Source organism: Gallinula chloropus (assembly GCF_964237585.1).
Source record: "Gallinula chloropus genome assembly, chromosome: 5".
In the NCBI taxonomy this organism is placed as follows: domain Eukaryota; kingdom Metazoa; phylum Chordata; class Aves; order Gruiformes; family Rallidae; genus Gallinula; species Gallinula chloropus.
The window spans coordinates 10448414-10475272 of record NC_140090.1 but is presented as its reverse complement, the minus strand read 5'-3'; the positions used below and the strand labels follow the sequence as shown (position 1 = coordinate 10475272).

The 26859-nt window shown below is 48.4% G+C and overlaps 2 protein-coding genes across 2 annotated transcripts in view; one reads left to right on the top strand and one right to left on the bottom strand.

Moving 5' to 3' along the window:
- Positions 1-295, bottom strand: part of OSBPL11 (oxysterol binding protein like 11) — a gene marked incomplete at its 5' end in the record, with an annotated part of 40935 nt that extends 40640 nt beyond the window's left edge. The window contains one exon of the mRNA XM_084264376.1: positions 150-295. Coding sequence (XP_084120502.1) covers positions 150-295 — 146 coding nt within the window. The remainder of the gene's footprint in view (positions 1-149) is intronic.
- An 11629-nt stretch (positions 296-11924) lies between these two features.
- On the top strand, positions 11925-26286 carry LOC311192516 (glycerol-3-phosphate dehydrogenase [NAD(+)], cytoplasmic-like; the record flags this gene model as incomplete). The annotated part of the gene is made up of 8 exons (XM_084265025.1): positions 11925-11965; positions 18292-18469; positions 19926-20066; positions 21267-21405; positions 23090-23202; positions 24358-24591; positions 24723-24829; positions 26156-26286. 8 exons carry the CDS (start codon positions 11925-11927, stop codon positions 26250-26252), a joined length of 1050 nt encoding a protein of 349 aa, XP_084121151.1. The 3' UTR covers positions 26253-26286.
- Positions 26287-26859: the final 573 nt, after the last annotated feature.

Here is a 26859-nt window from a genome sequence, read left to right as displayed (position 1 = left end):
GACAGGGCGTGGGCAGCCCCCGTGAGGGGAACACGGGCGTCTCCAGTGCCTCATGCCCGCTCCAAGCCGGGCACCGCGGCGCCGGCGGCTCCCGAGCCCGCAGACCCTCACCTCACCCCGCCGCCCCCGGCCCGGCCCGCCGTGCCCACCTGTACTGCCAGCCCTTGGCGCCGCGGCCCCCGCCGCTCTTGCCGCCGCTCTGTCCTGCCGGCGGCGGCGGCTGCTGCTGCTGCTGCTCCGCCTTGCCCTCACCCTCCGGCCCCTTCATGGCCGCCGCGGGGTCCGCGCACTGCATGGCGCCGAGGCTCCCCACCCCCTCAGGGGCGCCCCCGGCCCAGGGCGGGCCGCCTGCCGGGGAGGGAGGGAGCCCGCCCCAGCGGCCCCGCTCAAGCCGCGCCGGACCCCGGCCGCGCCCGTCCCATGCGGGCTGCGATGGCAGCGGCTGCCGGCACCCCCACGCCCCGAGCGGCTAAGCTCAGCTCCCCGCACGGCCGCGGCGGGCGAGAGAAACCCGCCCTCCTTCACCCCGCGGCCCAGCCCGGCCGCCTCTTCCGGGTCAGCGCCGCCGCCATCTTTAGTGCGGGCAACAGTGCCCACGCTAGGCCGCTCCCTGCTCCTACCGCTCTTAAAGCAACAGCACGCCTTTAAAGTGATTTAAAACTCATGGCTACAAGCACCATGTCCTGAAGAAACGAGAGGGATAAGAAAGAGCTAGGGACCCACGCTGCGTTGTGTACAGATTGTTACAAGCGGGGACGCGGAAGCCCTTGGCTGGGATCTGGCTGAGCAGTGCCACACGCGGTAAAACAGGGCCACGCTCATCCGCCCGCTCACCAAACGCAGCCAGGGCGCGTCCTGCCCAGGAGGGGAAATAACATTTTGCCTTCCGTTATTGCATAGGGACAGCAGCTAAGCAGGTCTTACTCCTTCGCAGCATGGCCGTAGAGCTGTCTCTGAGCTTGGTTCAGTTGTGTGTGGTCTTTTGGGCTAGGCTTGGCTTCTGGACAGCTGAAGCATAGTTGACTGAGTATGTTATTTCTTAAAATCAGGGGCAGAGGATACTCTTTCTGGCTTTAATCAATCAGCACACGAAGAAGAGGAGGGCAGAATCAGATATGGCCATGCCTAGTGAGGTTGCAGCTCTGCCCCACATCCCTGCTCTCTCCAGCTCTTTTATTATTATACACCTGTAATATTGTGAACAGCCATTATATGAGAATTCTCATAGCAGCAAAAATGTAAAGGCAAACATTTTTCAGAAAAGTGGTTTATCTCTCCAGTGCACCCCACTGGCAGCATCTTCATGCCCCATGCCCCAGCTTCTCCATCTCCCACTGGTATGTTCCCACTTTCCCCGTGACAGTGAAAACAACTTTGCCATTGGCCATCAAATGAGGATAGCACTTCATGAGCATCATGTCTTTAAATGATATTTGTAAACTTTAATACAGCTCTAAATTAACCCATATCCATCCGCCCTTGCCACACACATAATCTCAGCTAACAGATCCTAAGCGAGGACTGCCTGTTGCACCTATGCCTGTAATCTCTCTTAGAGATATATATTACCACTGCACAAGCATAATATCCCCCATGGCTGGAGTTTAAGAAGCACACTTGCTGCAGAAGAACAAAGGGCTTTTTCAACTGCATTTTTCTCCTGTGGGAACAAACAAATCAGTAGAGCCAAGGTTGTCCATTGAAGAAAATTTTGGCAAGAACTGTATTCCTTTGCCCTCCAAACATGTTAGTCCCTCCTCTGACCATCACTTGACATTTAGCTGAAAATATAACATAAACATATTGCATTGTAGTGCATGGCAACAGCACCACAATTTTCCTGGGAAAGTTTGCAGCAAAAGCAACGCAGGCAAGAATCCCACTTCTGTGGTTGATTTCTTCCCCCCTGCTTGAGGACAACCGGTCCCAACAGACACATGGCTTAACCTTAGGTGAACACAATGAATGGGATGTAGGACATTGACCCCAGTGGGGACTTCTCCAATACCGGAGACAGGACAGCAGCCCTTACCACATGTTTCTGCAGCCCTTCAGTATCTGGTCCCCAAGCACAGGGGGCAAACTCAGATTTGCTTCCCCCGTTCATTTGCTTTTTTCTCTTAAAATAATGTGCTGCACTGGCAGTACCAGAGGCTGTCGTAAGATGGCATTGACTAAACACTTAATGGCATAGAAAAGCTAACAGCTTAACCACGTAGCTAAAGGCTTACTGTTCAAACTGCCTTTTATCTTTAGTTTATGGTCACTACTTATTACAACGTGCCTTCAGCTTCACTGTCCTCAGTCTCCTTCCCCAGTTTTAGCTCAGTGGCTCAAAATGACTGAAATCCCAACCTGGTGCTTGCAAGCAGCGCAGAGGGAGAGAGCTGGGGTCCCACAGCAGTCCCTTGTCGTCCCCCCCCCACCGTGCTGGAGCATTGCTACTTGCTGTGATTTCTAGGTCCAGAGAAAGAACTGAGGAGCAGTTGCAGATCTGGTGGAGGAAAGCCTGCAAAGGGTAACACACTTTCATCAGCATTTGTCAGCTCAAATCCTTGTAGGCCTCATTATGGCTGCAAGCTGGAGTGGATCATATTTTCTAACTTACGTTAAAGCAAATTTGCCAAATTTACCCTCATTTTTCATTCTGTTAATTTTAGGAAATTGTCCAGGATCTGATCAAAAACATGTGCCACTTGCTGATTTCTTCCAAAGCTTCTAGTCTGACTACACATGCTGAGCATCTCTTCAGATCAGTTTCATTTCTTCAGAGCAGCAAGATCTATCCATGTTCAAATAGCAAAGCTCTAAAATCCAGCATATTTTTCATCACCTCTGTGCTTAAAAAATGTGGGGTTTTTTTTCATAGAAATGAAGACACAAGTGTTCTACCACTCCCTTGTTGCTCAGACAGGATTTTCTACTTGACCTAATAAGTATCTTTGGATGAGACCAAGTTTAATGCAGTTTTAAACCTGTGTCCTCCTCTAGTAGCTGGTCCACAGAAGGTAAGCAATTGCTGCTGCTCTCTGCAAAGGGAACTACATCCTCTACAGGCATGGGAAGGGAAAGCATCAACCCTGGGAAAGGAAAGCCAGAGGTGCAGCCTGCCTTCATGGCACCAGGAGTGTGTTTTTTCATCATCATTGCTGAACTGGGGGAGCTGCTGGCTAATGAGATAACGGCCAGCAAAGTGACATGGCTGATCGTGCTTCACAGCCACGTCTGTTAATTGTACAACCAATGGCTCCTAGGGTTAGATTCTTTCTCAAGGCCACTGATACTTGAGTTTATTAATAGTCTGGGAGATATTTCATGTTTTCTGGGCTCTTCTAGGTAATGAACTTGAAAGAGCTTCCTACTCTTATTTAGAATAAAAGTAAAAAAAACCTGCTAAAACTGTAGATGCTGTGACACAAGAACAAGAGAGGAACTCTGTTTAAAAGAACAGCCTTTCTCCTTCAGCATACTGAGCTGTGTTCTCCTGACTGCAAGTGAAAGTGGCCATTAAGGTCAAGTAAATGTAGCAGGGATCATTTCAGCTTGCAGAGGCTTTTACACTGTAGTGATCATTTGACACAAGGCCTTGATTTTGGTGCTGTGCAGGTGTCGCTCACTGGGTCTGAGCCTTTGCTGTAACTTAGCATGCACATGAGACACTGCTCTGTTTGACATGCAGGATCCCCACTGCTTGCTTCTAATGGTCATTCAGCAGTCCTTCTGCCATCTTAGGGGTCAAAAGCTTTTGTCATGTGGGCTTTTTGGTCACTGTCAGTCATCCCCTGATTTCCCTTGTCACAGAATCCTGCTGTAATGCAGATCCAGCTGGAAGCACCAGGCTCACACACGGAGCAGCTCACATTGCCTATAAAGTTTTCCCAGCCGCCCACAACCCATTCACGTCCTTCCCACTCACATTTGGCACCATTGCCAGTTGCCCCTGCTGTGCCTTTGCATTGAGTCATGCCCCAGGCTCCAGCATTGCATCACACCAACGCCATCCAGATGTGGAAATGTAAATCGGGGCAGCAGCAAAGGCTCAGTCAGGCTGGAAACTGGGAGTGCTGGAAACTGCTGCTCATCAGTCATCACAGGAGAGCAGAGACCATGGCAGTCCCATCCTTCTCCACACTGGTGTATTCCAACCAGCACACTTGTGTTGCCTTTTATCTTTCAGACCTCAACAGCCTACACATCTGCCCATTACCCAGCCCTGTGGCCTGGGATTAAAGCACTTGCTCCCAGTCTTGGCAGGGATCTCCAAGTCCCTGAACCAACTAAAGGCTGTTCTGGAAAGGCAGCTCACAAGCAGCAGAAGGAGATAACCATGTTTTGACCAGAGTTTGAGACATTTCTGTAGCTACAGCACCAACAAACACTCATCTCAATCCCTTTGCCTGTTCTTGCACATCTGCCCAGCGTGGTTTCTGGAAGCAGGCACGGCTTTAATCTGGCAGTCTGCTGGAGCTGCTGCTGACAGCCATGTGTGTGTCCTGGGTCTTCTAAAAACACCAGCCTTCTGCTTGCTCCATTCACACCTCCCTGCCCTTTTCTCTCTGACTTTTGAGCAGTCAGAGAGCTCAGGGTATTGCCTCACCACCGCTGCCACGGAGTGCAGGCTGTTCTAGCACAAAGGGCAATGGCTGGAGACTGTCATCTCTGTCTGAGCCTTCTGCACCATGGGAGGGCTTGCCTTCTGCCTTGCTTTAAGAGTCCCCAGGGGTCCTCATTCCTCAAGCTCAAGGGGATCTTTTCTGTCATGTTACTCACCCCAACAGAGGATGAAAACTCCTCCACATAGGCCCCCACTCAAGCCTTTTGCCTGGAACAGGCTGCCCAGGGAGAGGGTTGAGTCACCATCCCTGGATGTGTTTAAAAAAAAGGGTAGATCTGTTACTTAGGGATATGTACCCTAGGACGTGATAGGACAAGAACAATTGGACTTGATCTTAAAGATCTTTTCCAACCTTGTGACTCTGTGTGGGGAATTCAAAAACACTCCTTTGTCTGCTTAAGGCCTGACTCTACCTTCAATAAATGTAGCCACATATGAGTCCATCAAGGAGTCGTCAGCACTGCAGGACCACTCAACAGATTCTCCACATGGGGAGAGGAAGTGAGTACCCAATGAACAAGGCTGCGTGGCCCCAGAGCATGACCTGCTGCAGGGAGAGAAGAGGAGGCCAAAGAGAGCACATCCCCTTACCACCAGCCTGGGTCTGGTGTGTGCCCAGCTAACGCAAGGGGAGCATGTGCCATGGTTGTGAGGCTTCCCAGCTTCCTCATCTGCCTCATGACCATCTGCAGCCTTTCTCCAAAGACTTTTTCTGCCCTACTCCGTGTCACGACATGGCATTGATGCCTTCAGCTGTTCTGCAGCTCAGCATTAGGACTCCTTTCCTCCATCACTCTCAATTCCTTGAAAAGCTAATGTGTCTTTATTCATGTCTCAACTGACCTTAACAACTGATGAGCAAATTCAGTTCTTCAGTCACTAGCCCCTTCTCCTAGAAGCTTTTTTGTGCCACACTTTACTCCTACACACTCTTTCTGCATGGTTTCTATAGCAACATGAGTATCTCTCCATCTGCTGCAGATCCCCATTATCATGTTTAGCTTCTTGTTATCTCAGGCAAATGCCACTTCCAGGTGTATCATGGTAACAAGATCAGTTTGGAAACCAAGGCAAAGCACTTGGTAATTTTTGTGCACAAACACGTCCTTCAAAATTTGACTGCTGTGTTTCTGTATAAGCTCTGCTTGTGGGATACTGACACTGAGGTCTTCTCATTGCCACATCTACTGGTATTTGCACACCCTAACCCATTCAGCATCCACTTCATAACTACCAAATGACATCCTTCCATCTCATCACAGCCTGTACTGCCTACAGAGTAGGTATATTTGGATTCTGGAAGGTTTTTGCAGGTCTGTTGCCTGGGGTTTGACTTCTGTTTTATAGAAAACTAACTCTTAAGTTACCAGTACTTTCTTCTAGTGAGTGCTTTTTTGGTTCTGCTACAGTCCTGTTGCTTCTCCTGCAAACCTCCACCAGGCTACAGAAAGCCCTGGAGCGTACAGATGATTTCCAGTTGGCCTCCCAGTCTGTTCTGCTTGAATTCCTTAAATTACTAGCAATTACCTAGATTTCTATAGAGCTAAATTCCAGTCTCATTTTCTGCTAAGTACCATTCAGAAGAACTAATTTAAGTCTGAAAAAACCCTTCCTCCTATATAATCCGATCAGAACCTGCAGCAGAGAACTCAACTAAATAAAACGAGGGGAGTAAAAACTTCACTGTTGATTTGTTTTCCAGATCCCATGAGTCAGTAAAACCAGACTGCAAGAAGTCCATTGGAAGCTGTAAAGCTGTAAGTAATTTGGCCTGTCAGCTCTCAGGGACATGAACTGACATTATTCATTTGTACCTAACATCTTGGAAGAGCTGCTTTGAGATATTGCATGCCACCTCAGTATAAATGGTTATTAGTTGCTGCCTATAATTGAAAGTAATTAAGCATACAATAATTGGGTGTTTATATACACACACACACGTACATTTAAAACCATGCAAAACTTCCATTTAGGAAATAATTCAGGGAAAGTTATGTACAAACATTTTCCAGAGGAAAACAAGTAATTTTGATGTTAGAGCCATTCACCAGGCTGTCTGGTATAAGGTGGGGGTCAGGTACAGTGCTCGTGGTTTGGGTAGGGGGCTGGGGTTAAACCAGGACAAAGCAGTAGGTTTTTAAGGGTCTGGAGACCTCAGGCAGAGGAAACCTTCTGTGGATGCTCACAAAAAAGTGGGCTCCTCTTGCACACTGAGGCTGAACTCAGAAACCCTTGTTCTAAACTCCAGACCCCCTCCAACCTTAACTCCACTGAGGAGAACACTAAAGGTCTGAGTCCTGCAGACGTCAGTCCACAAGGTTTTGAAAAAATATAAACCCACTTGATTTTCAGCTCTTCTTTCCTTAAAGTCTGAAGTTTGTTTTCAAAGCGATGCGGAGGAGTGACGCTGTTGGGTCACCACCCTCAGCAGAGAGAAATTCTCATTGTGCTTTGCTCCCAAGGCATCCCAAGAAGAGAAGAGGCTCCCTGAATCTTACTTCTCTCCAAAGAGATCAGACAAAATAAGGGAGAATATTACCCATAGCTTCATACACCTGCATACGGCAGGACATCTTAGGGATAGGCAGAAAGCCTAGTGACAAACAGAAGTGAGTAATGTACAGAGAAATCTATCTTTCTCACATCCAAAATTAAATTACAGCTCAAAATCAGACCAAATTGGGCCTGCACAGGGAAGGAAAACAGAACAAAAGGGGTTTTGCTGCATGACTAGAAAGAAAACGAAGGGGAGGGTCACCAACAGTAAGAAGCAGGTAGATACCGAAAAGGCAAAGGTTCCTTCCATGCCTGTAAGTAAGACAGTGTGACCCCAGAGAGCTGAGGCTGCACACTTCATGGCCTAAAGGGCACAGCTATGAGAACTGCTGCAGGCAACACCCTCCCCACCCCCAAATCTCAACAGCTCTTTCCCTTCGCTTCTGAAGGCTGAATAATCTCCAGCACTGAAATCTATGGATTTTTTAGCACAAAATCTATAGGTTTTTTAGAGCAAACATGAGCTGTGAGTAACAAAAGGCATGGAGGGAAGCAGAAAATGGGTTAAAGTGCAGGCTAGGTATGTTATATGTAGACTAACCCAATAGCTTGCTTTGATAAGATAATTGCATTTGTGGACAAGGGAAAACTAATAAATCTTATCAGCCTGGACTTTGGTAAAGCATTTGATTTGATAGTACTTGGAAAATTATTAGTTAAACTCAAGAAGATGAGGATTAACATAAGAACTGCACCGTGCTGAAGGAAACTAGCATGAGGGGGTGAAAACTACTGATGGGGCTGATAGCAGAATTATGGGACTGGAGGAACTGGTCTTACTGAATAATTCCATTAGTTAGCTCAGCACAGAAAATGAGGAGTGGGGTAATGAAATTTGCTCATGACAAAGTTGGGAGGCGTTTTCAATAGGGAGGAAATCCTACAGGAAGAATTATACCATTGTTATGCCCTAATAACAGACGTGGGCTGCAATGTAACAGTGTGAAAGGCAGGTTCGTGCACTGAGAGATAGGTAACATTTCTGCTGTAAATTAAAACCTAGCCACTGTGAACAACAGAAGAGGAAGAGCCACGTGCCCAATGTAGTTACTGAAAAGGTAAATGCAGCCTTACACATAGCAGCTGTGTATTTCCAGGAACAATGAGTAAATAAATAGGAGGCACCAAGTAAAATCCTGCTGAGATTTGAGGGCATCATTCAGGCTATCGGTGCTTAGCAAGCCTGAATTCACTCTGGAACAGGTACAGAGAAGTGCCATCCGGATAATCAGAGGAATAGAAAAGAGGAGGTAAGAGAGTGTGTCTTGCTGAGCTTGGCAAAATGAAAGGACCTGATTCCTCTTTGTAATAAGAGGGGGTTTGTAATAAATTTGGGGTTTAAGGCAGGAAGAGAGGGACAATAAGCACCAGGGGAGAAGAATCGTTCACATTTATAGACAGTGCTTGAGCTAGAGCAGATAGCTCTAAGTTGGGTATGGGCACAGAGGGGTTATGAAATGAGGAGAACTCTCACTGTGAGAGGAGTAACAGTCTCAACAGCTCCTCAGTAGGAGAGGAGGGGGGAAAACAGCCCAACTGATTTTAAGCTGGAGCATGATAAGGCCATGAGCTGGCAGTGAGAACTGTGTGGTGTCCTTCCAGGCCCAGCTCCAGCCTGCCTGGACTGGCCCTATCCCATACCCATACCCACCCAATTTACCCCACACACCGAACAGTACAGAGTGCCTACACATCACCAGCCAGCAGCCAAGGAAGCAAAGCGTGCAATGGCCATACCCACACCATGGGGCAGAGCACACTGCCCTTTTCCTTGCCCTCAGATCCCTTCTGTAGAGCACCCAGCCCCTCCTTTCCTCCCTGTCCATCCTCTGCCTCCCACCTGCCGGGACTGCCATTTCTCAGTCACATCTTTCAGGGCATGCAAAGACCACATTGCCACCATGGAAAGAGCCACACCTGGCTTAGAAAAAATTGCTGGTCAGCTGCCCTGGCTTTGCAGCACTGACAGAGAGGGATTTTTTTTTGTTTGCAGTAGCTGCCAGGAAGAGAAAAACTCTTGGGCTGTGTACTCTCCGGCTGCTGACACGTGCGTGACCCATTAGGTACAGAAGATCAGGTGAGCTTGGGTGGGGGTGGCCTCCAGAGGGTTGTCTTTATCCTCCCTGTTAAGCTTTTATGTTTGTTATGTACTAATGAGTCACACTTGAGAGGCAGCGCTTATGTGAAAAACAAACATCGTGCCTTTGTGGAAAAGAACAGATCCTTCTCCTCGTCTGATAAAACAACAGCCGTCAGCATCCACCAGTCTGTGCTGTATGGCTCCCGGGCTCTGGAATCTGCCAAAGGACCCATTTTTATGGCTCACACAACACAGCCACTGAGACAGCCTTGGCATCCAAACCCGCCATGTAAAACTGCCTGCAGACTGCCTGGAACAGTCCTTTGTGCATGACCGCTCTCCCATCCATCTCCACGCAGCAGTGACTGCACAAATCCAGAGGACAGTCCAGCAGCAGCAGTTCTCTACTTCCACAGCCAAGGAGTGTGACAGATGTATAAGCTAGTGCATGTACTCAGGGTCCCAGGCTGTGCCCTCTGCTCTTCACGAGTGCTGCTGTATCCATCTGCCTGCTTGTCCCCTGCCAATCTCACCCCTGCCAGCTCCTGTGCACCAACCAAATGCTCAGAGCAACCTGAATGTAGAGGGCAGGTAAATCCATCTGTCCAAAGACTCCCAAACTCATACAGTAATTAAAATTTCCACATTAATTTTGATTAAGCCATTACAATACTTATGCACTGTCTACACCAGGGACCTCTGTTGTGTGCATTAGTTGCAGAAGTCAGTGCTGCGGTGAGGGTGTCTTCTGCTTAGGACCTGGACAGGCTCCGGGACAGAAGAGCTTGCAACAAGCAGAGAGTCTCAGGGGCTGAACAGGGCAAGAAAGAAGATGGCTCCCCCTCACCTCCATAGTTCATCTTCACAGGGAAGGGTATAAGTTAATGGGAGAAGAGAGCTAAGAGGCCCGGAGGACCTGTACAGCCAGGGAAAGAGCAAATAATGATGAACCAGCAGGAGGCTAGAGGAAATGCACCTGGAACCAGAGGGAAGCTCTTGTGCCTTGTCTGTGCTGAAACTGTGCATGTGGGTAAATTCCTCTTCTTGCAGAGCTCCCCATCAGGTTTCACATGTCCTCAGGGCCCCAGCTACACTTTTCAGGAACAAATCTCGGTCATTTTCTCAAGATGTTTTGCAGGATTCTGCCCTACTCTGTTTGCTGTGTCCCCAAATACTCTCACCGCTGTCAGGATGCACCAACCAGCTCAGCCAAAGAAGCCGACAGCAGGCGAGCTGAGCATATGTGTACCTCCAGAAACACCCACGGGCTTCTGAAGCGCTGGCAGCCAGCCTCCCTCTATGCATCACTGGTTCAGGCATCCCCATCACATGGAGCCAGAAACCCACCGAGCCAGACCTGGTGCGAGGGCAGGAGGTGTGGTCACTGCTGAGCCTACAGCCCCCAGTGGGGCAGGGAGCCTGGGCAGGGCAGGAAGGGGGGAGCAGGAGCACAAGCACAGCAGGAAGGGAGGCAAATGAAGGTCTTTGGCTCAAAACTGAGAGAAAAGGCTGCTTGGAAGAGGAGACAGGGTGCAGTGGAGGGCTGAGAGGTACAATGTGGGAATTTGTAAGGCATTGTGCATGGATAACCCATGAAGGGCATGACACTCTGTTTCACAGATTCACACAGAATTGTAGGGGTTGGAAGGGCCCTCCAGAGATTATTGAGTCCAACCCTCCTGCCAAAGCAGGTTCCCTAGAACAGGTCACACAGGGAGGCATCCAGATGGGTCTTGAATATCTGCAGAGAAGGAGACTCCACAACTCCCCTGGGCAGCCTGTTCCAGTGCTCCACTTCACCCTCACCATGAAGTTTCACATATTCGTGCAGAACTTCATATGCTCCAACTTGCAGCCATTGCCCCTTGTCCTGTCCCCACAGACCACTGAAAAGATGTTGGCTGTTTCCCCCTGTGTCTTGCACTTCAGTTATTTATAAACATTAATCAGATCCCCTCTCAGTCTTCTCAAGGCTGAACAGTCCCAGTTCATTCAGCCTTTCCTTGTAGGGAAGATGCTCCAGGCCCTAAATCATCTTCGTAGCCCTCCACTGGAAGGTTTCATCCTTCCTTGCAGGTATCTTTCATGTGATGCCCTACATTAAGAACTGTGCTATAACTCATGGTTTATTGGCTGAATGTGGATCTGCACTCGTAACCTTCCTCCCTCTGGCGTGCTCCTCAGCCGTCGGAGAATTTAAGCTGCCGTGTGTGCTTGGCAAGACGGGTGGGACCTCGAGGTGTTTCTCACTGCCCTGTATCCCTCCCAAACTCCTACACCTTACCCACCCCGCAGAAGTCCTGCCGATGGGCAGGCAGGTCCCACACCGCGGGAAGTGCCGCCTCCCTCCCCGCGCAGGTCCTCATTCCCGAGAATTTCGGAGAAGGCATCACCTTCCCCGTTCCCCGGTTGGGGCACCGAATCCCCCCGGGCTCAGTAGGGCAGCAAAAGGGGCAAAGACCGAGGCAGGCAGCAAAGCCGGTGGTGCTGCGGGCGGGGCCGGGGGGCTGGCACTGCCCCCGGGGCCGCCGCCCGCTCACGCCTGTCTCTCCCGCAGGCGCCGGGGGCCGGGCCGGCAGGGGCGGTGCTGGCAGCCGGGCTGAGGAGAGGAGAGGAGCGGAGAGCCGAGCCGAGCCGCCGGCAGTACCGCCGGGCGGGAGGGCAGCCCGCAGCATGTCGCCGCTCCGCGTCTGCATCGTCGGCTCGGGGAACTGGTGAGTGCCGCAGCGCGGGGGGGCACCTTCCCTCCCCCGCCTCCCCTCTGCCCTCCTCCCTCCCCCACACAGCCCTTTCTTCCCCCTACGGCTTTCCTTCTTTTTTTCCCCCTTTTCCCGTTCCTTCCCTGTTTTCTACCCCCGGCAGCGGAGCGGCGTGCCGGGACCGCCGTGCCGTGCCGTGCCGTGCCGGGACCGCCGTGCCCCGGGCCGGCTCCCCCCGCCACCGCTGCCGGGGGCTCTGCAACAGGTCCGGCGCGGGGAGCGGCGGGGGCCGGGAGGAGCCGGGCGGGGAGGACGGACGGGCGGCGGAGGGTCTCCATGGTCCTGAAACCGCGGCCCCGATCCCCATCTTGCCCTGCCTGAGCCCTGTGGGCTCCGTGGGCAGCAGGGACCGTCGGCCCTGAGGGATGCACCAGCCAGCGAGTGCTGGAAGGACGCGAGGTCCTCATCGCTGAGGTGTATGAGCCATTTAAAGCCCGGTGACAGGGCGGCGAGGTTCCGGGAGCATCAGCGCTGTGTGCCTGCGGCAGGGCCCAGGCAGCGCGAACGTAAGCCCTGAGTAGTGAGGAGAGCTGCGGTGCCGTTTGTATTCCTTTGAAGGAACTGGGGCACAGGCTTCAGTGAAAGCCACGACTTCCTGGCGGCACCTTTTCCCTTCCAGCCTCCTCAGCAGGTCAGCTTCATCCTGGTGCAGATGCAACCTTCGACAAGCACTGCGGTCAGGTCCCTCATTTATCCTTATCTCTTATCATAAGAATATGTCTGCTACTGCTCGGTCCTCCCCAGCCTGGATGAAAGCAGGGAGCTCCTCAGGGCTGACAGACCCCATCTCACTGGACTTCACAGCTCACTTTCCTTACTCTTTATGTAAGCTGAGCACAGAGAGAACAAGATGCATGTGCGTGTGCTAAGGATTAGCAAACGCAGCCTCCAGGTAGTTCTGTGGGCTGTTTTTCTACACCCAGGGCAAGCTCCTTAAGATTTTTGAAAGCATCTGACAGCTAAGTGGGAGCAAATGCCAAAATCCAATCAATAGGTGAGGGAGTGGTTGCTTGTGAGTTGCTGACAACACAGCACAGTTAAAACACGGCTCTTTGCCTTCCGGCCTTGCACAACCATTCCTCTGCCTTCTGAGCCCCCACACGCACACTCTTTCCAGACCACAGGCTCCTTGGGCATGGCTTGTCTCAGATACAGCCTTTCACATGTAACTGCACAACTAAGTCTTCTCCAAGAACTCATCATCATGTGTCCAGCTTTCTCTCGCCCTGATGGATGTGGTCCTGCCCTGTCATTTCTGCACCAGCATTTCCCCAGCTGCCCCCTTCACCGTGTCATTCCAGGTTTCATGTCCCATCACAAGCCCATTCAGACAGCTTATTATCCCTTCCAAGACCCTCAAAAGCTGTGGCTGCACATCTGGGAGTCAGCTTTTACCTTTAGTCAGCCCGGAGCGACACTCTGCATTATCTCTTGCTGTATCCTCAGGCAAGTAGGTCCTGCCTTTCCCAGGTTGTCTCCTGCCATAAGATCTTCCTCAAAGCCACTTAGCTGTCTTCCTTCAGATCTGTGCTTTAGGGACTCCTCTTTTTTCACATTGAGTACCTACAAACTTAGAGTTACACCATGGAGATACAGAGGGCCCAGCCCGTTCAATACTATCTACTTACTCATACTGCCTGCCCATCTGGGGCCATCTCTTGCTCCTTACCATATATGAAGACTGTAAATTCTTTGGGGAAGAGGTAAACGTTCTGCTCTGGTATTTAAATCCCAGCAGTTCCTAGGCTCTGTGGCAGAACAGGTTGTCTCAGCATAACACAGAAATACAAAGCCACACTGTTGAGTATTTTTTTCTTATGTTCCTCCTGAATATTTGGGTGACAGTTCAGATAACTGCTCTGGAGTCTTTCCTGCAGCTCAGAGACGTGGTTGACATGTGACACAGCATGTTGCAATAGCTTATGTCAGCTGCAGAAGTTCAGCAGGTCACAGGGACTAAGTCAACACTGCCAGGAGGCTCGCGAGTGATGTGGTTAAGCCAAGTTAAGTGCTGCACAGCATTTCGTGGTTGCCAGCCAGGTGCAAGACGGTTTGTGTTTGCATCAACCATGGTTCAGTTACCTGTTTTTAAAAACAGAGGTTCAGTTCACTGTCTGGCCCTTCAGAATCCAAAAGCTCCCCCAATCTTCTTAGATTCGTTTGGACTCTGGAGTCCTCAGTGAAGATCCAGGTTAAACTAGGTCCTTGTCTCCAGCATGGCAAGATGGACAGACTTTTCATGGAGGTACATGGAAGCAAAACAGGAGCTAGGGGTCATAAATTCAATCATAGGATGTTCTGACTCAATATAAAAAGACAGGAGAGATAAAACACCCCAGCCCTATGAGAATAATTAGGGCATTGGGGCAGGTTGCCCAGAGAGAAGGTGGGCCTTGGAGAGTTTTCAAGACTTGGCTGAACAAAGGCTTGAGCAACCGATCCGAACTCAGTGTTGGTCCTACTTTGGAGACCTCTCATGGTCCCTTCCAACCTGACCAATACCATCATTTAAAAAATTCAGGGTGGTTGGTTAAGAGACTGAAAGAAGACATTATTATCTTTGCCTCAGTCTTTAAGTGCTCACCAAGCCACGTTCCATCATTTAGTATTGGTCCTGGTTGCATGAAAGCTAGCAAATGTGATGCCCGTCTAGAAGAAGGGCAGAAGACAATCTGAGGAACTACTGACCTGGCAGGCTGACCTCAGTGCTGGGGAAGTCATGGAGCAGATCAGCTTGAGTGCCATCATATGGCACATACAGGACAACCAGGTGATCAGGCCCATTCATCGTGGATTTATGAAAGGCAGGTCCTGCTGGACTGACCTGATCTCCTATGACAAGGTGACCCACCTAGTGGATGAGGTACAGGCTGTGGATGTTGTCTGCCTGCACTTTACTAAAGCCCTTGACACTATTTCTCACAGCATTCCCCTGGAGAAATGGGCTGCTGATGGCTTGGACAGTCGTATTCTTCATTGGGTAGAAAACTGTCTGGATGTTGCGGTGAATGGAGCTAAATCCAGTTGGTGGCCAGTCACAAGTGGTGTTCCCTGGGGCTCAATACTGGGGGCCAGTTCTCTTTAATGTCTTTATCAGTGATCTAGGCAAGGGGGATCAAGTGCACCCTCAGTCAGTTTGCAGACAACACCAAGTTGGATTGGAGTGTTGATCTGCTCGAGCCCGGGAAGGTGCTACAGAGGGATTTGGGCAGGCTGCTTTGATGGGTCAAGGTCAACTGTATGAGGGTCAACCAGGCTCAGTGCCTAGTCCTGCACTTGCCTCACAACAGCCCCAGGCAGCACTGCAGGCTTGGGAAGAGCTGCTGAAAAGCTGCCCATCAGAAAAGGACCAGGGGTGTTGGTCAACAGCGGACTGAATGTGAGCCAGCAGTGTGCCCAGTGGCCAAGAAGGCCAACAGCATCCTGGTTGGTGTCAGGAATGGTGTGGCCAGTGGGACCAGGGCAGTGATCGTCCCCTGAACTCGGCACTGGGGAGGCCACACCTCAAGTGCTGTGTTCAGCTTTGGTCCCCTCACTACAAAAAGACACTGAGGTGCTGGAGTGTGTCCAGAGAAGGGCAGCGAAGCTGGTGAAGGGTCTGGAGCACAAGTCTGATGAGGAGTGGCTGAGGGACATGGGATGGCTTAGCCTGGAGAGGAGGAGGCTGAGGGGAGACCTTATCACTCTCTACAACTACCTGAAAGGAGGATGTAGCCAGGTAGGTGCCAGACACTTCTCCAAGTAACAAGTGATAGGACAAGAGGAAATGGCCTCGAGTGGTGCCAGGGGAGGTTTAGATTGGATATTAGGAACCATTTCTTCACCCAAAGGGTAGGTCAGGAACTAAAATAGGTTGGCCAGGGAAGTGGCTGAGTCACCATCCCTGGAGGTATTTAAAAGACATGTAGATGTGGTGCTGAGGGACAGGGTTCAGTTGTGGATTTGGCAGTGTGAGGGTAATGTTAGACCAACCTAAACGATTCTGTGATTCAATCTTCAAGCATCTAAAAGAGAACAAACAATATTCCACCCATCCAGAATAGAAATCGACTTAAACTTTAGCAAGAGTGACTTAGGTTAAACCTGAGGATGATCCAATGGGAAGAGAGCAAAGTCCTGGGATGGGCTGGTTGGGGAAGGGAAGAGCCCTGCAACTGCTGAGGTCCTTAAGAGCTCCTTGGGAAAACGTAAGTCCATCTGACAGCGTGTTGTACAGGGAAGGGACTGGCTGGGTCTGCTAAGCTGTATTTTTTGTCACAGCTGATGTATGCCACAAACATTCTCATATTCACATATGTAAATCATGGGTTGTATTTGAGTCATTGTACATCAAAGCTTTCTCAGAGTACTGATAGGAAATCCCCAGATAAAAGCTTTTGTCTTCTTAGCAACATGTAAATAACTTCCAACAGGAATTAACGTAACTGGGGTGGGGAGAAAGACCAATTGGCAGTTTTCACTTCTAAAAACTCTCTAAAAAGAGTGGATTTCTTCTACTGTTCTTCAGTACTTTGAGTTTTGGAGGAACTAAAACCCCGTCAGTCTTTACATGTGAGCATCCTTGGTTTTGTTTGCCCAAGGAGCCCTCTTCTCCCAGGCCTGTGCAGCGTGCCCAACACTGAACAAGCAATGCTTCTTCCCAAGGCTGATCAGATGTGCCTGAATTTTAAATGAACAAAGTAGAGCAGAGGCTTGTAGCCTCTGGTCGGAGTCTCTGGCACAACCCAGACAACGAATGTAGGTCTTGGGTTTATCCATAAAATTAATTTTTCTACTTAATGTGCATTTCTTGCATTGAGCCACGAATCAAGCTCAGCTCAGGCCTTGATCTCTGTTGGTAAGGGGGGAAGAGAGCTGGAATATAAGTAATTTTAAAGATAATCTGAATCTATGACAGGACTGTATGACTTTTTAGAAAAGGAGAACTGTTATAGTAAAGGTTCACCCCTAAAACATTTCCCTAAAGACCAAACCAAACCTTTAATGAAGGAAACAAACCCAAAGCAAACCCAACCCAACCAGACAAACACCCAAATCCTTACAGCATCTCAGGTTAGAGCATACAACTGAGCCAAACAAAACCTGATCTCAGTAGGATTTCTTTATCATTAAAGATTAAGACGTAGCCCTTATGTTTTTATTACTTATTGAGCAATTCAGCCTTGTGCAATCCTGCTACATCAAAAACGTGGTCGAGCCAAGGAGAGCCAGTTGCAACGTGGTTTCCCTTTGAACCACTGACAGCACAGACCTACCTGGACTTCGTCTTGGATATACTCAAGACCTTTATCAGGTCCAGAAATGGTGCCACATCCAAATCCGGTTCATGTTCCTCATTGTAGGTGCGTTATGAGTGGGTCAGAGGACAAGAAGTTGCAACTGGAGCTCCTCTTTCTGCTCTGTTAGGGAAATGGCCAGTACCCAAGCAATTAAAGTAGCCATAAAACAGAAAGAGGAAACAGAGGAGGAAAAATAATCACCTCTCCTCCCCATATAATTTAAAGAGCACTAAGCAACGCGTCCAGTGTTTTCTGCAGGGTTTTTCATTCTCTCTTGCCAATAAGTGAATGTTTGCAAGGCTGCAGAGGTGATGGGGGAATAAAATTACGGGCTGAACTGAGATTAAAAAATGCTCAGCAAGGCTGAAGATGAGTAAACCAGGTGGTTGAATGTCCTCAGGCTACAACTATCACAGATCCAGTTAACGTGCTAATTAGAACAATGGATAAAGAGAAACCATTGGGTTGAAGATCTATTTTTTCTTAAATAAGACAAGAACAATTTCTGAGGTGTAGCTCTTACATAAACCCCTTATTGCAACCGTTTGGCTATTGGTAGGAAAGTGGGATGCACCTAGTTTAGACGAGATGCACAGAGCCTGTCTGAGATCACTCAGCACCCCTTTGCCACCTGGATTGTTCCACATTTGTTGGTCTTCAGGAAAAAAGAATTATCCGAGGAGCAAGAGAGATTTTAATCCCAGATGCTGTATTTTCAGTGCTGTTGATGGTGCAGCACACTCTGTAATCTCTGATGTGACTTCAGATCCCTCAGTATGGTTATGTTTTCTCTGGTTCTGCTTTCTGGGGTTTTAAACTGAGGGGGTTTTGGAGGACAGCAGTGGTAAAGCTGCCTGACAAATGCAGAAAGCACACCTGGATGACTTTGTACCACAAGCCTTGTAACAGTTATCATATTTAGAGTAGTTTGTGTTTCCAATTCACAATAAAACTATTTGTTTCCTATTAATAATCTCTTTTTTATTTTCTTTCTTTTTAAAGGGGATCAGCCATAGCAAGAATCATTGGCAAAAATGTCCAGAATTCCAACAGATTTGATCCTACAGTCAAGATGTGGGTATTTGAAGAGATCATCAGTGGAAGAAAACTCTCAGAAATAATCAACCAGGAACATGAAAACGTTAAATATCTGCCTGGGTACAAGATACCCAAAAATGTGGTAAGTTGGAAAAACAAGATTATCACTGAAATATTTTTATTTTTTATAAGGGAGGCACCACCTGGCAAAATGAAAACTGGGAAGTAGCTCACTGCTTTGTTCTGCTTTGCCACCTAACTGACTCTGACACCAATAACTCACCGGAATGTATCTCACTCCTGTGACTTCTGCTTGTCCCCTTTGTCACCCACAACTTCAAAGACCCAGCCGTGTCGGGTGCTGGCAGGCACCACCCGCCTCTCTGGCAGGGATCACTGTAACCTAGAAATGGCAGGCAGAAATGTGTCTACACAGAGCTGAGACATTTCAAACCCACCACATCTGCTGGGGTGGGGGGAAAGGAAAGCTACTGATCTCCCTTCTTCTTAAATAAGAAATCAACAGCACAGCTAACTGCTGTGCCTTACAGGGAGATGAATAACGAGCTGTTGGCTCATGATTTCATGTGATTTTGGTGATTTCAGGATAGCAACACGCTGCTACAATTAATAATCCTGTGAATCCCACCAAAAATATATTGCATTTCATTTCCACGCATGTTTAAAATGCCAAGTTAGGCATCCCTGCCTAAATTAATCAGCTCAGATGATTTCTTGCCACTGAAGCAAGGTGAAGGGCTGGTTTTGGCTGATTGAGAGTTTGCCCAGTGCCACTGGTTTGTGAACGAAAGGAAGCAGCACTGCTTGTAGAAGGAAGTTAAGAGGCCGCACGTGGTGGGTCTCCCTGCTTGGAGAACAGTTATATTTAGTGCTCCATTTAGTGCTGAGGTTGCATATTTGCACTCGTGGGGCTTGAACTTGGCACGCGGCTCTCCTGGGCTACAACTGACTTGTGACTCTTGTTTTTACAACCCTCTAGCAGATCAACAGGCTTGTCATCACTTGTGATCAGCCTCATCCCGGCTACAGCAAGGTCTGAGGCTTTACCAGCAGAAATCTGCTCGCTGAAGTAAAGCCTGGAGACACCCTCACACCTTCCTCTCTCTCAGTTATCAAGAGTGTCATTAATTGCTCAAGCTACTATATGTTTAAACCAACCAACCAACCCATCTCCCACCCCAAATGTGATAACAATCTTGGCCTTTTGATAGGGCCTGTACCTGAGGAGCTCTCAGGAATGTTCTTGTGAGAACTAAGGGCTGCCAGAAGCAGCTGTCCCACCACACCACTTCATCCCTGTGCTCCTTGGTGCTGCCACTCAGCCCAGCAGAACCGTGGGGTCACTCATGGGCTGGGATGGAGGCAAGTTAAACCCCAAATCCAAACCTAAAATAGATATCCTGCTTTGGGTCTTTCAGGAGAGAGACACAGCTGCTTGCATGAAGAGGTAGTAGCTAGGCCTCACCGCAAACCCCAATTGATTTGCAATGTGTCTTCAGGGGCTTTGGCATCTTGCAGGGCGGGAGGATTCCTACCTGGCACGAGCGGGCTCATTTCGGTTGTCCCTCTTGTCCCAGGTGGCTGTACCAGACGTGGTCGAAGCGACAAACGGGGCAGACATTTTAGTGTTTGTTCTGCCACATCAATTCCTCGGGCGAATCTGCGAGCAGATCACGGGCAAGATAAAAGCCGGAGCATTCGGGATTTCCCTGATCAAGGTAAGTTGTCCCCTCCTCAAGACTCCATCTCTACGGAGTAAATAAAGAGCTTCAACTTAAGGGCAAGAGCTCCAGTCCTCAGCTCTGTGCTCTGCATAAATGTGGGTGTTTCTTCCTGCCAGAGGGAAAGCTTGGCCCTCCTTCTGCTGCTCGTGGGAAAAGGATGGGGCAACGCAGCCGGGCTGAGGGTAACAGTCTTTGCCAGCCATCCTTAGCCTGGATCAGTTCCCACTTGGACCAACCCAGAGGTGGAAATGGACAGAGGGAGGGCTGCCTAAACTGGTCCTGCTGCCAGAAAAAATACTCAGACTACAGCCTCCATTAACTCTTAACTGGGATGAGCACGCTGGGTCAAAGTGCTTCTTCCAAGTACATGCTAAAGCTGTTCTTGGCAGCATTAAAGCGTCACGACAACACTAATGAGTTTGCAGAACTGAAGCGATTTCAACCCTCAGCTTGGATTGAGGGATGAATCTTTTTAAGGTTAGAGGTACCAGATTATCATACTCTCAAAAGGAATTAATATTTAAGAGAATCTCAAGCTAACAGCCAACAGCAAGGCACAGGAATATAGCCTCCTGCTTCTCCTAGTACTTGCAATGCAGGAAATATCCAATTTAAATTTTAATGAACGAACTGCAATTCAAGTTTTCAGACTTCAATACCAGCTCCCCCTCACCCCATTTCCCCTCCTATAGAAATTCTCTCCCAAGCAGTAGTATGCAGAGGAGAGGAAGGAAATTCCTCAAAATTTACTTCTTTCTTTAGCTTAAAAAACCTTTGAGACTGTTCAGTATACTCCTTAATACCAGTGAAGCAATCAGGTTAACACTTGGATCTTGCAGAAAAGCTGCTGCTAGTAGGCTTGATTTAAAAGCCTGGTTCTGCAGTAGAGGAGCCTTAACTTGTGGAAATCTACAGCATCAAAGAAAGCCCTGGGATGGCAGCTCCGGATGTAAGACAGGGTTACCTTGACTGCTGCTACTTTTTCTCTCTCAGCTTGCCTTGAATTTGCAGTTATCAGAGTACAAAGCCAGCACCTTCACATCAAAGGCTAATACAAGTGAACACCAGACCCATATCTTTCCAATTGCAAGCCAAGAGCTGCAGGCAATAGGTCGCTTTCTGCTTGACCAGCACGCTACTGGCTGACATTTTCCTGTGCCAACACCTTGGCGTTAACGTTCCTCTTCTATTCAGGGGATCGACGAGGGTCCCGATGGCCTGAAGCTGATCTCTGACCTCATTCGAGAGAAGCTGAACATCGAAATCAGCGTGCTCATGGGGGCCAACATCGCCAAGGAGGTGGCTGATGAGAAGTTCTGTGAAACCACCATCGGTAACTATCACAAAGGGCAAATCAGAGTGGCTCGCTCGGGTTTAACTTTGCCCACAACCTCTGGAGGTAGTGGGGGGCTGTTCCTGAGTGGTGGGGTGCCTGCTGAGCTCAGCCCGAGGAGGCAGTGTGGCTTCCAGGGAGTTTGGGGCTGGCAGGGTCAGATCCAAACTGACAGTGGGTTTCAGCGCTGAGAGCTAATTTAATCCATTGAGAAATTACAGATTATTCCTGTTTCTGTCGGAGCTGGTAAGAGCCACCTTCTGTGTCTGTGAAGCTCAGCACTGAGCTCAGCTGACACACTATACAGACTAGGTAGAGAAGTGCAATCAGAAGCTTGCATGTACTCATGCTCCCTGAGGTGTATTTCTCCATCTTCAGATTTGTTTGTTTGAAAAATGAAACTCCAAACCCAAACCACAACAAAAACCCCAGTAACATTCTGTTCCTCCCTCTCAGCCTGCTTGCTAGGCTGCAGCCCCAGATCCTCCTAGAACCAGGTCTGACCTGACTTGGAAAGTTCATGCAGTAGCTTTTACAACCCATTGATTCTATTGTAAATCAGCAGAGATTAAAGTTACATCCTACCATAGCTATGTAAGGCAAAAAGAATTGTTGCTGCAATACCATTCCTTGCAAAAGTTACCAGAATAGTGAACACCATACTGGCTGGGCATTTGCTGACAGAGCAGCTAAGCACAAAGAGGACTAGGCACGATGAGGGGAGTTGACCAATAGTCATTTTCTTGGGGGAATTTAACTTCTGCTGGCCTGGTGTGAAGCCATGCTGTGATGATCACTGTGCAAAGAGCTTTGCCTCTTGCTTTTGTCCTCAAGGTAAACCACACAGCCCAGAAAGAGCCACCTCAAAAGAGACCAGGTAACATGGCCAACCAACATCAATTATTAAGAACGAGACACAAACCCAAAGTTTCTTGTGAGGTGGGGCAGAAATCCCACAGGTACCAGAGCTGGTGCCTTGGGCAGTGAAACTTGCTGCTGAGCAATCCCTGAAGGCAACCAAGCTGCCTCTTACAAAAATCTAGAGAAACAACTCCTTTTAGAAGTCTTTGCCCAGCTGGGCAGGGGCTCTCTGGATAAAGGCAGATCTCAGCCCCTCTATTGCTGAGAGCTCTCCACGCCCTTTACAGCTACTGCTGTAAAGACACCACATGTGACCACAGTAAAGCTGGTAACAAAAATGCTGCAGCACCGCCAACGCTCAACTTCATCATCTGTGGATCTCCCTGTAATTGGGAATTAATTGGGCATTAATCATTCGCACCCCACAGTAACACTCAGCAATTAGACCGCAATTAGACACTTTTCAGAGCAGCAATTACAGCGTTGTGCTGCACCAAGCGACGTGTGAGTCGTCTCTTGGGCAGAGCCGGTGCTCATACCGGCTTCCTCGGGCAGAAAGCTGAGTTAGGGGTTGCCGACGTGTGAGCTCTTTAGGTGACATTAAGCTGTGGTTGGTCACTGCCCTGGGACTCGCACACATTTGACACTGGCTTCCAGCAGTGGGAGCCAGCGCATCTCCTGTTTAGCACCACCCGGTCAGGTTCAGCGGTCACAGCAAAGTGGTCACTGGGGCCTTATGTAGGTTTCAGTTAATTGGGTGTGCTCTGGAACACTGTGGAAGTGCTCTAGCTGCCATCCATCCTCCCTTCTTTCCTTCCCACAGGGTGCAAAGATGAAAAACAAGGGGAGATCTTTAAAGAATTAATGCAGACCCCCAATTTCAGGATCACCGTGGTGCTTGACTGTGACACAGTGGAGATTTGTGGAGCCTTAAAAGTGAGTGATTTCTAACCAAAATGTTTTTATGAGGGACAAATTCTGTCCTCACCTGAGCCTTCTGTAAGTCACAGGGTCTAACATGACTCCTGCCACCGTATGAGCACAGACAACATGTTCATGTGCCAATTTCCCAATCTGTTAAAAAAGAGAAAACTTACTTAAAAATGTAAGTGCTGGCAAAGCATTTCAAAACCAGAGGCTTCTGAGGGCAGACTTCAGTCCACTGGATTTTGTAGCATAAGCACATGGAACAAAGACTTACTACATACAGTAGTGCCCACTAAGAACTTATTTCCATGGTTCAAGTAGTAACCTGCTAGAAGGTTTGTGTCCGAAGCAATGCCCTGTGTTGGCAGCACACCTGCACGGCGTTCAGCACTGCCCAATACCAGAGCAATACCAAAGTCACCAGATTTCCAGCAAGTGAGATTTGGACTTTCTTAAATATCCTGGAAGCAACTCCAGCCTGTGATCTGTTGTACTTTTTTATATGTTTATGCATTTGGGCTTCACTAACTCACCTGTCCTTGGAGGAGGGAGGATTACTGGCTGGGAAAGAATCAGTCCTGTTTAACCTTACATACAGACAGAAAAGGTTCTTTATGTGCAAAGCCAAATACCCCCAAGCTTTGCTTTTGGCCACAGACTGGAGCTGGGGACAGGCACAGTGGCGAGAGGAGTTGCTCCTGCTTTGGGGGCAATCTTTGCTCTTCTTGAAATCATTGCTTTGCTAAAAAGTTTTTAGAACAATTTAAACAAAATAAGAATGAGCTCTTGTGGGGTATTTTAAATAAAAAGGTCCTCAGGTCCCAGCTCAGAAATAGCAGAAAAACAAAACATTATTGTGTGCAGGCTATGTGATTGCAATATTGCTGTACTAAATGAGCTGCTTTGATTTTTTTCCCACTGGAATAGCTGCAAAGACTTCATGGTAATCTTCTAGAAGGCCAGCTACTCTTGTTTGACAGTAGCTAGCTGCTCACCTTCTCCCTAGCATGACCTTGCGGCCACTGGAAATGGCACCTGCTTCTGGGCAACATGGTGAACTCAGATTTGTAGGGTTTTCTTAAAGCTGAGTGTACTCTGATGAGCAGCACTTCTCACCTGACCGTTTCCTTTCCTCCTCTGTATTCGGCACTAACCCGTGCTTAGAACATCGTAGCCGTGGGAGCCGGGTTCTGCGACGGGCTGGACTTCGGCGATAACACGAAGGCGGCGGTTATACGCCTGGGCCTCATGGAAATGGTGGCCTTTGCCAAGATGTTCTGCAAGGGGCCAGTATCTATAGCCACCTTTCTGGAGAGCTGTGGCGTCGCTGACCTGATCACCACCTGCTACGGGGGACGCAACAGAAAAGTAGCGGAAGCCTTTGCTCGCACAGGAAAAGTAAGGAAGCCGCCTTTGAAATACTTTAATGCAACAAGAAGCCCTTCTGTGCTTTAGAAAGGCTTTGCTCGCTGCTTCCCCTGCTCCATAACCGCTGGCACGACCACAGTAACCGCTCTCCTCTCTCCTAGTCCATTGAGGAACTGGAAAACGAGATGCTGAACGGGCAAAAGCTGCAAGGTCCTCAGACCTCTGCCGAAGTCTACAAGATTCTGAAACAGAAAAACCTGTTTGATAAGTAAGTGCTTTAAAAAAAAAAACCCAAAACAACCGAATCGACAACAAATTACGAGTGATTCATGGCCTCCTTAACAGCACTTGTGTTTAATTATCTTGTTAATTTCTGCACCTACTGCTTCCTACATCTTAAGCCACAGCTAGAGCTCAGCTGCGCCTGACTCCTCATTGCTACTGTCAGTAGCACGGGAGGAAAGCTAAACAGTGTTAGGAGGAACAAGCCACAGACCTACAGGAAACAAAGAAATAATCCAAAGGAGCCTCTGGACATCCCCATCCTCCACACAGGATGGAAGGGTGTACACACAGTCAGCTTGCAAACACGGGCTGTAGGTCAGAGGGTTTCTTGTTCTCAGTGTATCACTGTCACAGCTTGCAGCAACGCCACTCTCAGCACAAACGTTAACTAGGTTGTCTCAGTATAAAATTCAGGAGCACAGTCCTAAACGATAATTGTTTATATGCACTGAATAGGCAACGTGAGCTGGTATCAATGCTTCAGTGCCACAAATCCTGCTGAGATAAAAAGCACTTCTAATTGTGTGGGATGATGTAAGATTATTTATAGTTTGAAATGTCTGTCTCAGCTTACACTACACACAAGCCAAACTCCCCTCCATCCCATTCCCTCTCGTACATTAGTGGGACCAAGGTGCTCGTACCTTTAGAGGGTCCAACACCACTAAATAAATACTTCCAAAAAAAACCCCCCAAAACAACAGAACTATTAGAATTGTAACAGATATGGAAGATTTGAGTGTCATTATCTTTCAAAAATGAGAAAGAAAAGCAAAGCTCGTTTTGGCAAGAGGCGAACTTTAAACCAGAGCCTGATCCAATAAGTGTCTCTGTGACTGCACTTGGTTACGCACGCGGCTCCGCGTCATTCGGGGGACTCAGCCATTTTTTACCACATCATGACTAAGCTTGTGAGAGGGAAAGAGCCTTAAGCCAGGAAAAGAAAATCATCAGATACCTTTGTTCTTTTGAGTCTCCTAGATGTCAGTAATGAATGCAAATAATGCATGAATTTTGCACACCAGAGGAAAGAGAGGATACACAATTGAAGATGTTTTGTAAATAAAAGACACCAGATGAGAACTGTGTCTCCAAAACAGCTCTTCTCTGCTGTCCCCTGAGAATTGCCCCTAGCTCTGCATAATTACTCTATAGATTTTTCCAGTAAAGGCACCTCCAATTCAAAATCATAAAGAAACTTTTCCACTTTTAATGTAAAAAAATAACAAAAATGTTTTCCCCATTATACATGGAATGGAAACACTGATAGAACCTTTAAAAAATGATAATGGCTACGTGTTTCTTTTAGGTTTCCATTATTTACCACCATCTACAAGATCTGCTATGAGGGTCAGTCAATCCAGGATTTCATCACGTGCCTGCAGGACCACCCAGAGCACATTTAGACGTCTCCTCTCCTCACACCCGGCTACATCCTCATCTTCCCCAGACTTGTGTCTGCTCCACAGCAAATAAAGTAGAGAAACAGGTTGTGTGACAACGCCTGCTTGCTGTACAAGCAACAAAGAATGTATTTCAGTATCCTCATTCTGGGGATTTAAAAAAATCTGCCTTTAATTTCAACATTATACCCAAGGAACAGGAAACGAATGTAAAATTGAACAGTGTTTGATTTGAGTTAGCATCACGGGTGTTTCCCTAACATTACCTTCTTGTGGACTGAAAGCAGCTCCCCTTGTAATTTCCGTAACAAGAGCTCTATCCAGCTCACATGAACCTCAACATCTTGCCTACTCATACTACTTGCAGAACAGCACAAGATGCAGAAGAACTGAAGAACTCATTCAATCAGAAAAATGATAGCAAGAAAAGAAGGACTGACAGCAGTAAGTTACAATCACGTGGGCAAGTGTTGGGTTTCCAGAAGCCCCCACAAAACACAGGTAACATTTTGTGACATTCAGTCCTTCCTTATAGCATTTCCCCTGGGTAAGCCTCTGGAAAAAAACAGGTGGTGTTACTGTGCTCAGACAGACATGAATGTTCAGCAGA